Genomic DNA, 10,361 nt, shown 5'->3' with positions numbered 1-10,361 from the left:
CAGCCGGTCCAGGGCGGCTAGGCAGAAAGAAGAATGGCGCGAATTGAGGCCGTACGCGCCCAGCGCGAGCCTTGTTCCAGAGCGGCTGGCTGTCGCACGAGCCGGTGCCGCCGTCAAGTTGGAGCCAGAGTCTGCGGCGACCACAGCGCTCAGAAAGGTCCATAGACAGCGAGCTTTTCAGAGTCAGCGCGATTGCCACAGTGGTCACTTGTAGTGAGCGTCGGGCTGGTGGTTCGACACCTGTGGATCGTGCGTGTGCGAGAGGGCTTGTAAAATTCTTTATTATGAAATGAACTCGGGGGCACGGGACGCGGCACAAACGGGGCACAAACGCCAGGCTACAAAGACGGGGAGGCACGTAGTGACGCAGGGGAGTCTAGGCGACGGCGGCGTCCTCCGACGCCGCGGCGAGCCTGAGCTCGGTCGCAATCTCTTCCGCCGCCGCGAGCTGCAGCGCGACTGACATGCGCTGGGCCTGCAGCGAAAGCCACGACCGCGTCGACCAGCTCGCCTCGTCCTCGTGCTGCCGCTTCGAGAGCTTGTTGCGCACCTTGTCCTTCATCTGGTAGAACAGCCGTTTGACCGCGTTGCACCACCCGCCGAAGGTTTCAAACAGGTACATCTGCACGTCGGTGTCCGAGCGCGAGAGGGCGTGCGCGTAGTCCGCCTTCTTGTACGCCACATAGCCGCCGCCGTCGCTCGGCCTGAAGTCGCCGTCCCCGACAGCGCCGCGCTGCTCGAGGCCGAAGACGTCCGCGCTCGTGCCGGGCTCGGTGTTGCCGAGGCCGACGAAAGCGCCTCGCTGGCCGACGTCCTCTGGGTTGGAGGAGAGCGGGTCCTTGAACTTGACGTCGCCGACGAGGCGTGAGCGCGAGCGGCCGGCGCCCGCCACCGAGACGTCAGGCCGGTAGTCGTTAGAGTAGCCGAGGTGGTCCCGCGGCTCCACCTCGACGAGCATGCCCCACACGCTCCGCATGACCTTGGCCAGGGCGGCGAGGAGGCTGTTATGGCGGCCGCAGTGCCCGAGGCGGCCGATGTTGCTGGCCGCGTCGCCCAGCGGGTCCTGCACCTTGCCGCCGCGCGCCGAGCAGGTCGGCGCGCCCCGCGCGAGCGCGTCGTCGAGTGGTAGCCCGAGGCGCCGCTGGACGGCGATGCGCAGCGCCCACGTCGAGATACGAAAGTCGCGGCGCGAGGGGACGGCGTTGAGGAAGGCGCCCGCCTGGTACTGGCTGACGGCGATGAAGCGCACCGCCTCCCGCCTAGCCACGCCCGGTAGCTGCAACGCATTCCAAAAGCCGAGCCATGCTGCATGATGAATGATCTGGGAGTAGCGACGCTGTGCGCTGTGTAGATGCTCACTGCCAGAATCGAAGCAGGCCAACGGGAGGAGTGTGTCGCGGTCGGGGAGGCCGTCGGGTGAAATCGGAGGTGTGCGAGGCCCTCCTCGTAGTAGTCGAAGACCTGGCGGTCGTACTGCTCGTAGGTCCTCGCCACGTAGTCATAGTCATCGAGGAGGGTGCGGTGTGCGTCCTGCAGCTCGGTGAAGATGGAGAGCTGCTGGAAGTCAGCCGCCGACTCGGCCGTGATGTCGACGGCTCGGAAAGGCGCGTGGAGCCGCCGAAGCGGCGTCCACACGAGCGCCCAAGTGCCGACCCACGCGGCCCGCCGGATCGCCACCATGGAGGTGAGGCCGAGCCCGCCGAGCTTGACCGGGAGGCGCGCCTGCCGCAGCGCACGCTCGCACTGCGCCGGCGAGCCCGCCTCGGAGCCGACGATGCGGTGGAAGGCCGAGGCGATGAGCCGATCGTGCTCCTGTATCGTTCCCCTCGCGCGGTCGCGCCGGCCCTCGCGCGTATCAATAGAATTCGCGCCGCGGTGCCGAACAATGTGATCGGTCCGGATTCGTCCCGGCGTGGCTACCGCCGGTGCGGCTTCCTCGCCGATTTTTTATATATACCAAAAGGAGGGCTACACGAGGCCCTCTACGCTGGGGCGCCGGCGCCCTACTGGGCGCCCCCCGCTCCCTTCCCCTTAGAACCCCCCATCCCGCTAGCCCCCCCCCCCCCGCGGTCCCTCGCGGTCGCGCGACGCCGCACCAATGGCGCGCTGTGCCTCGTCCGCGAGCGCCGTCCAGAGCTGCACCGACAGTCGCTGCAGCGCAAACGGCATCCATTCGCGCGCCGACCACGACGTCTGGTCGTACTGCCACCACGTGAGCTTCCGGCCCGCCACCTTAGCCACCCGCATCAGCAGCTCCTCCACCCCCGCGCTCATTGCGCCGAACTCCTCGAAGAGCAGCGCCTCCACGCGGCACTTCCCCTCTGCGTCCGTGTACTGGCCCTTGACAGCCTCGACCGTCCCGGTCCCCGTCCGCGGGTCCCACATCCCCACCCTCCCACCTTTGTCCCCGCCCTCCACGCCCAGAACCGTCTCGCGGGCGCGTGGCAGCGTGTTGCCGCAAGCGACAAACGCCCCCATGCGCCCCACCCCCGAGGGGTCCGACGGCACACCGGCAAAGATCTTCGTGTCGCCGATGCAGCCGATTTTTTGCTCGACCACTTAGTCGACAAACCTGCCCCAGAGCCCTGCTGCTCGACTGAGCGGCGGAGCCGGCCCCTCGCGGCCGAGAGGCGATGCGCCGACACCGGGGCTACGGCTCGGGACCGTTTCCGGGCTGTCTCGGGCAAGTTCAAAATTTGATGATTTCATGACCTCGACACCTGCGGCTCTCTCCGCTCCGACCGCTCCACCCCTCCCGCCCGCCTATCCCCGCTTGCCCGCCCGCCCGCCCGCCCGCCCGCCCGCCCGCCCGCCCGCCCGCCCGCCCGCCCGCCCGCCCGCCCGACCACCCATTCCCATCACCATCTCACATACTTACCTTCATATAGCTTATAGGCGCTCGAGACCTCCTCTGACTCGCTGCCTACTCGCTGCCACGAGGGAGGGGGGGAAGAGGGCGGGCGTGCTTGCGCGCCTACGCCGCGAGGCCCCTCCCCGAAAGGCAAGTATTAGCCTCACGAAACCGAGACCCCTCCCCAGCACCCCGACCCCCCCACCCGGCATGTTGTGCGAGTATATGGGCCAAAAGCGTCGAAAATGTCCCAAAAAGCGTGTCTGGAGTTTGTGGCAGCCCCACAGCCGGCGCGCGCTGCCAGGAAGCACCGCTCGCGTGTCGGCGGCACTCCCTGGCACCCAGTGAGTGCCGCGAACCGACCAGACCGATTAGGCTCGACGCCGCGCTTGCTGTGGGGCTGCCACAAACTCGCCGCCGAGCGTGCCACCGACGGCGTCCTGGCGGAGGTGATAGAGTGTGAGACCTGAGGCTGCGGAGGTGACGCCTGAGGTACCGGCCCGTGTACGGCGACTCAGCCGGCGACCGCCACGGGCTCAGACGAGACTTGTCGACGCGTTCCGGCTCAGCTTCACCGTGGTCATCGGGCGTCTGTCGACGTCAGGACCACCCATACAGCTCGCGGGTTTGAGGTCGCAAGAGCCAAGATGGTGGCGTTTGGACATCCCAACCATCACACAAGACAGCCTGTAGGTGATGGCGGGACGGCGCAGTGTTTGTGGCACTCGGCAGTAGGCACCCGCGGCACAGCCCCGCGGTCGGCTCTCGCGGGCTGCGGAACCGGCCCCGGCGGGGCCAGGCAGGCCCTCTCGTGGCGTCTGTACGGCAAGAAGAGCGCATTACTCTCTCTTCATCCAACCCTCTACCTCACTGCTTGCGGCGAGTCCAGCGTGAGGAGGGAGGGGCCCCTGGCAGAGTCGCCCACCCCGCCCCCCCCCCCCGCCCCCAGGACCAGACAGCGCAGAGGCTAGGCGACGCTCTCGACGCCCGAGTCAGGCCCATCACCTCGCATGCCTGCCTCTACCGCGGAGCGCCCCTGGTGGGGCGAGTTCGTGTGCTCCGGAAGTTCTGCGGTCCTCGCTTACGTCTTCACGAACCCGGTGGACGTCGTTAAAACCCGCATGGCGCTGCAAGGCGCCAGAGCAGCACTCGAACAGCCACTGCCACGTTGCCACGTCGCCTACAGCCCACCGCCCGCGAGCGCCCTCTCTGTGCGCCTGTAGCGCCGCCACTCTCTCTTGCAAGGCGCCGGCGGCGGCAGCAAGCCCTACCCGTCTGTGCTGTCGGCGCTGTGGCAGATCGGCCGCGCCGAGGGCGTCGCCGGCCTGCAGCGCGGACTCTATCCGGGATGTTTCTGGCAGTTCAGCAACGTGAGCGTCCGCTTCGGCGTGTACGCAACCTTCAAGCGCCTCTCGGGCACAGACGAGACTGCGTCGCCGCTCCGCAAGTACCTGCAGAGCCTGGGGCTCGCCGGCATCTCCGGAGGCCTCGCCGCGCTGGCCTCGAACCCGTTCTTCATCGTCAAGACGCGTCTGCAGGCCCCCAGCAGCAGCGGCGCCCTCGCCGTCGGCCAGCAGCATGCCGCTGCTTCCGGCGCGGTCGGCGGCGCACTCGCAGCGATCGTCCGCGCCGACGGCTTGCCGGGGCTGTTCCGCGGCCTCTCGGCCTTCGCGCCGCGTGTGATTGTCGCGTCGGCCGTGCAGCTGTCGACGTACGACACGGTTAAGGGGTGGGTGGTCTCGTCGTGCGGCTTGCGGCCCGACCAGCTGCTCACGCACGTCGCGTCCTCCTTTGTGACGGGCGCCGCCGTCGTGGCCGCGATGCAGCCGTTCGACTTCGCCGCGACTCGCCTTGTCAACTCGCCCTCGGCCGCTGAGGCGGGCGGCGGCGGCGCCGCCGTATATTCGTCGCCGTGGGACGTGATGCGGAAGACGGTCGCGTCGGAAGGCGTGCTTGGCCTGTACAGCGGGGGCACGGCCAACTACCTGCGCTTCGGGCCGTATTGCGTCCTCGTCTTTGTCTTTGTGGAGCGGGCGCGCGTGCTCGAGGCAGCCGTGCTGGAGCGGTTGCGGAGGTGACAAGCAGCAGACTAGTCACTGTCACTACACCGCCCGGGACACGTAACGCAGTTTCCAGAGTTTGTACGCCCACGCACTCGTATAATAAAAGATTGTTTTGGCTAGTTCCATTTCACTGTGGCACAGCTCGCGTTACAAAACCTTGATTTTGACCATTGCGCGAAAAAGGTACATCTCGGTGCCTTCCAGAGGCAGCTGCGACCCCGCCGAGTGGACGGTAACGCACAGCAGGTGGCGCGGTGCGTTACCGTCCACTCCGCTGGGTCGCAGCTGCCTCTGCGCGTCCTGTGGATGTACCTTTGTCGCGCGCCGGAGACGACTCGACGCCGCTGAGATCGGAGATCAAGCTCTGACAGGTCGCACGTCGCTCCTTTGACGCCGACGTGACTCACCCGTGCAGATCACATCAGGACACGGTCTCGACGCGCTCGGTACGACGCCTGCGACCCGTCTCGGGTCAGGTGGCACGACGCTCATCGCGCCTACCAGCGCTGCCGTGCAGGTTGCCACGACGAGGTCGAGCACGCTTCTATACGCTCGCCGAGCCTTCCTTTCCATCCCATTTGGCAGCCTGGGAACGGTGGCGGTCAGAGGCAAAGCATACGAGGGGTGGTGGAACCACATGTCACGGCTACTGCCGGCTCGACCCCACGATAGCCTCCGGAGGCTGACTTTGAGGCACAATCATCGGACGACGTCGGCGAGTTGAGTCGCGCTCGCGGTAGCCAGATGACCTCTCATACTAGTATCATCGGCCATGGCCGCAGGAAGCGCGGGGGAGGGCGCTGGGAGCAACACGGAGCTCCGTTGGACGTTTTCAAGATTAGCGTGTCAGAGTGAAATGGAACTAGCCTTTCGTTTTCTGGCTCGATTCCGCTCGAGCCGAGACAGGAGACAGCGGTTAAGTAGGGCAAGCGGCTAGGGGGGACCGCCGCCGCGCGCCGGGAACACCCGCCACAGCACACACCTATATAAGCGACCACAACACTGCCCCGGAAGAGAGCTGCCACTTTCTCCATGCATGCTGACCTGAGAGACTTGAGACACATAGAGTATCGCGGGCCGTACAGTACCTTCCGATATGAGTTATGATGTTGTGCCGACAAAAATCGGCGCGGCAGCGGTCCAAAAAGAATTAGAAGCGCGGTCGAGCGGCTGCCTCAGCTCCAGCCTTAGCTTTCATGAACATCGTCCCCTGAGGTGCCCGCCTGTGCGGGGGTTGAAGCAAGGGGGTGGGTCCGTTACGGCTGAGCAGCGCCGCAACGGCAATGGTGGTGGGCAGGGGCGACGTGTGGAGCGAGGCGGGAGGGAGAGGCAGGGAGGGGGTGGCGGGCTCGCTGCCTGTCTGGACTCCCACGGGTGCACCGCCGCCACGCGCTTGGTGCCCGCGAGCAAGTCGGCGTTCCGTCGTGCCCAGTATCCCAGTGTTGTGCGGGAGCTCTGTCGTAAAATTCTTTCTTTCGCTCCTCATCGCAAACAAACCCTGCCTGTCAGCAGTCCACCTTCGGGTACGTACTTTAGCTTACTCGGGTGTTCGTAAGAGCCACATATACACTGAGAAAGAAGCCCCCGAGCTCATTTTAACCTCAGAAGCTCGTAAGAGCCAGTAAGTAAGCAACGATGTGAATGAAGAACAGCCGGCCAGGCTCGGACTGGACACCGGCGCGGCAAGAGCAATCACTGAGAAAGAAATGAGGAATTCGACAGTCAGTATCGCATGAAAACTGTGCTTACGTGCAATTTATGTTCGCGCACCATGCGCACCTCCATAGTCCTCTCTCCACCAACCTACGTGGCCCTCGGCGGCTCCAACTCGGTGGGGCACGGGCTGAAGCGCAACGAGACGAGATTCTCGCGCCTGGTGTTCGATGGCCTTAGGGCTGACGAGCCGGGGCTGGTCTTTCAGGACTCTGCGATTGGCGGCATGGGGCCAATCATCGCGGGCACCTGCAGGACTCGCTACGTTGCGCGGGCGGCGCGCTTTGCGACCGTCGAGTATTTGCCCAACATGGGATTTGGTGACAGTGGCGAGCTGGAGGCGGTGGCGCTGCTCCTCGATGAGCTGCTCGAGCGGCGTGCCAAGGTGGTCCTCGTCGAGATCCTGCCAAGGTGAGAGTGCCTTGCTTCCTTTGCAGATGGCCGCCACCCGAGCCTCGAGCAATTCGCGCCACCCGCCGCCACACACAGGAACATAAACAACCACTGCCGCCCCTGGTGCGTGCACTTGCGACACGTCGACGAGCAGCACGAGAAGATGCTGGCGCTAGCGCGCGAGCGAGGCGTGCTCTCGCTCACGATCGACGCAGGCCGAACCGCCCCGCTCTTCTCGGGCGACCGCATCCACCTCAACAACGCCGGCCACGCGTTCGTGGCAGCGCAGGTCCTTCACATGTTCCGGGCGGTGAGCCCATCCCCGGAGCGACACCCAAAAGCCGCCTCGCCTGATATGGGTGTCTCCTGCCACATGGGCAAAAGCTTGCAGGCCGCCGTAATCGGCTCGCGCGGCTTCGTCGAGGCCGACTTTGCGTCGAGGCGTGCGGGGGCTCCCAAGATGGGGCTCGAGGCGCGCGAGGCTGGGGCGGCGCTCACCCTGTGCGCGCAGCTCCGGCCGCCTGGAGGGGCGAAGCCGCATGGACAGGGCGCGAAGTCCGATCCGCCTCAATGGACTCACAGGATCGCCGTCGGCCTGCAGACGGCACACGCGCGCGTGCGGCCACTCTTTGGGCGGGCGCGGGTGAGCTGCCACGGCCCCTGCCGCTGCTCCTGCAAATGGTCGTCGGATTGCCTGTTTGATGGGCTCAGCGCAAGAGGGGTCTCGGTGACCCGATTTGTGCAGCTCGATGTCTCCCGGACCGCATACGAAAGCCCCGAGGCTACCGACGCCGACGCCCGCAGCTGCTCGGAGTGCGCCGTGCGCATCACCAGCGTTAGGGGCAACGAGACGGAGGAGGCGCAGCTGCCGCGCCACCGCGTGGGCGTTCGCGCCATGATCGCCGGGGTAAGGGACTGGCGCACCTGGTGGACCAACGACTACATGCTCGGCCGCTCCGGGCTCATGGAAGGGCGGGTCGACCGATAGTGTGATTGACATCGCTACGCCATGGTGGCTCTTACGAATACACCCAACAACTCAGCTTTTTTCGACGAGAGGAGAGAGAGACATGGGAGAGCCATAGTCTGAGGGTTAGGTTTCTGGAGCCTCGGGTGCTTTTAGACTTTTGATCGGGTCGGGGGAGAGTGCGACTTTTATCACTTCGATCGTCTCGGAGCGCCTAACTTTTAGCATTTCGTCTCAAAAAATTTCGGCGCTCCGGGCCGGAGGCTCCCGCGCGCGCCGGAGGTACAGTGTAAGTAGTAGAGCTATCGTCCCGCAAAGTAGTTCCCGCACACTATGCCTAGAAAAATGCTGTGCTGTTCGCCTCGAAAGCGCCCGCAGTGTGTCCAAACATGTAGCGCTACAAGTTTGTCAGGCCCTCTCGGGCAACAAAGCTTGGCTCAGTGCTCGAACTTTACCGGTCGTATGGGAGTTTTTGGCTAATCAAACCCTAGGCCTGCACTAAAGACTAATCAAAAAGTGGTATGGGATACCACCTGCCTCACGGAAACCAAAGCGAGCCCGAGTGCATTTTTTGCGGCGAAATCGGCGAAATTGGCAAAATACCCGGTTTTTTGCGGGTATACCTGCAAAAATCCGGGTATACCCGGGTAATACCCGCACTCTTGCATGGCTTCGCCTCCTGGGACCACACCCACAGCCGCTACACTAATCAACACTCCGCATACCACTTTCGCATACCACTATACCATACCACTCTTCAAAGTTATCAAAAATATCACCAAAATACCGGTCTCATACCGGTAAAGTTCGAGCACTGCGCACTGGCTTGGCTGCGCCGCCGGCTGGGCACGCCGCTCATAGTGAGCGAGTCTATTTTTGGAGAGAGCGCCGAGATATACGGTTACGGAGAGTAGAATCTCCAAAGTTTATAGTTTTTGCGGATTGCGCGCCTGCGGCGCGCCACTTTACACTTTTACCATTTTGCCCCGGGCGGGCCCACTTCGGTCGTGGTTTTGCCCCAAATCTACGCCTAGGCGTAGTGCTTTTAGCGTTTTGACCCAAATCGGCCGAACTCACTTAGCTCTTAGGCACGCGCAACGTAGCTGACGAACAGGACCGTACCTCACTCCAGTCGAACGGGGCAAGCTGCTTACCGGCCCTTGCGCACCGAACCTCGGAACTGCTTCTTGCTCGACCGGCGAGCGCGGCGCTGCAGCTCCTCGCGCCGCTTCACCTTGTTTTGCACCTGCCGCGTCTTGGTCGCCATGATGAAGTTCTTGGTCTTCTTCTTCTCCTGGTTGCTGCTTCCGCCCGTCTTCTTCTTCTTGCGCCGGCCGAACGCGGCGCGCTCCTCGCGGCCCGCCACCGTCGAGGCCAGCTTCTCCTCGCGCGTCGCCGCCTTGCGCGCCCGCACGCCGGCGATGTCCAACGGGTCCACGGCCTCGCCCTCGATCGCCTGTGGACGCGCCACGGAGACACGTCACGGACTGCGGCATCGGACACGTCCTCACGCCGCCTCGCCCTCGCTCGCCAAGGCGCCCGACGGGCCCTCCTCGTCACTCGAGTCGTCGGCGAGCTCCGCCAGCCGCCGCTTCTGCCCTTTGCTCATCCCCTTCTGGCGCGCCGCCTGCTCCTGGATCTGCTTGAGCCTACAGTGTTAAGACACCGACATCGGGGCGGGAATGCGGGTTCGAGGATCGCGGCGGGAATGCGGGTTCGAGGAGAGTATTCCGAGCACCGCGTGGCCGCGAGGGATGAGAGTGCAGCCGAATACGGCCGAATCAGCGGAATACGTGCCCCCCCCCCCCCCCCAGGGAGGGCGCTACTTGGAAGACTAGAACGCGTGTTCTGCTGCGTGCGCCGGCGGATGCGCTCAAAGTCGGCGGGCGTCAGTATGCGCGACACGTCCACGCGGGGGGCCGCAGCCGCCGGGGCCATCCGCCTCGCCTAGTCTCGCCGATGCGTGGATCATCTCAGGCGGTCTCGGGGGCGCGGCCGGCGAGCCTCCCGCCCTCGCCATCTCCTCGGCACCGACACCCTCGCCGCCGTCGCTGTCCTCCTCCCCGCTCTCGCCGCCGCCGCCCTCCCCCTCCCCCTCCTCCGCCCCGTCGGCGTCGCTGCCGTCCTCCCCCTCGCTGTCCTCCCCCTCGCCCTCCTCGCTGTCGCCCTCCTCGCCCTCCTCGCTGTCGCCCTCGTCGCCGCTGTCCCGCTCGAGCTCGTCACCGCTGAGGTCGCTCCCAACCTCCACCGCAGACTCCTCCCCCTCCGACACCTCCTCGCCCTCCCAATAGCACACCTGTATCATCCTTAACATGAAGAACTCAGAAACAAATATCTGCTAAAAAAAATAATAATCAATAGAGACGAAGAAAAG

At 64.8% G+C, this 10,361-nt stretch overlaps 2 protein-coding genes across 2 annotated transcripts in view; one reads left to right on the top strand and one right to left on the bottom strand.

Annotated features, from left to right (window-relative positions):
• Positions 1-3,861: 3,861 nt before the first annotated feature.
• On the top strand, positions 3,862-4,929 carry EMIHUDRAFT_75752 (mitochondrial carrier protein; the record flags this gene model as incomplete). The annotated part of the gene is made up of 2 exons (XM_005769973.1): positions 3,862-4,026; positions 4,117-4,929. The coding sequence occupies 2 exons, from the start codon at positions 3,862-3,864 to the stop codon at positions 4,927-4,929; spliced, it is 978 nt and encodes a 325-aa protein (XP_005770030.1).
• A 3,955-nt stretch (positions 4,930-8,884) lies between these two features.
• Positions 8,885-10,361, bottom strand: part of EMIHUDRAFT_458955 (hypothetical protein) — a gene marked incomplete at its 5' end in the record, with an annotated part of 4,333 nt that continues 2,856 nt past the window's right edge. The window contains one exon of the mRNA XM_005769972.1: positions 8,885-9,443. Coding sequence (XP_005770029.1) covers positions 9,138-9,443 — 306 coding nt within the window. The 3' untranslated portion in view covers positions 8,885-9,137. The remainder of the gene's footprint in view (positions 9,444-10,361) is intronic.

The sequence above is a fragment of the Emiliania huxleyi genome, assembly GCF_000372725.1.
Source record: "Emiliania huxleyi CCMP1516 unplaced genomic scaffold EMIHUscaffold_404, whole genome shotgun sequence".
NCBI lineage: Eukaryota > Haptophyta > Isochrysidales > Noelaerhabdaceae > Emiliania > Emiliania huxleyi.
The sequence above is the reverse complement of the archived record's forward strand: the minus strand, read 5'-3'. Positions and strand labels throughout refer to the sequence as shown.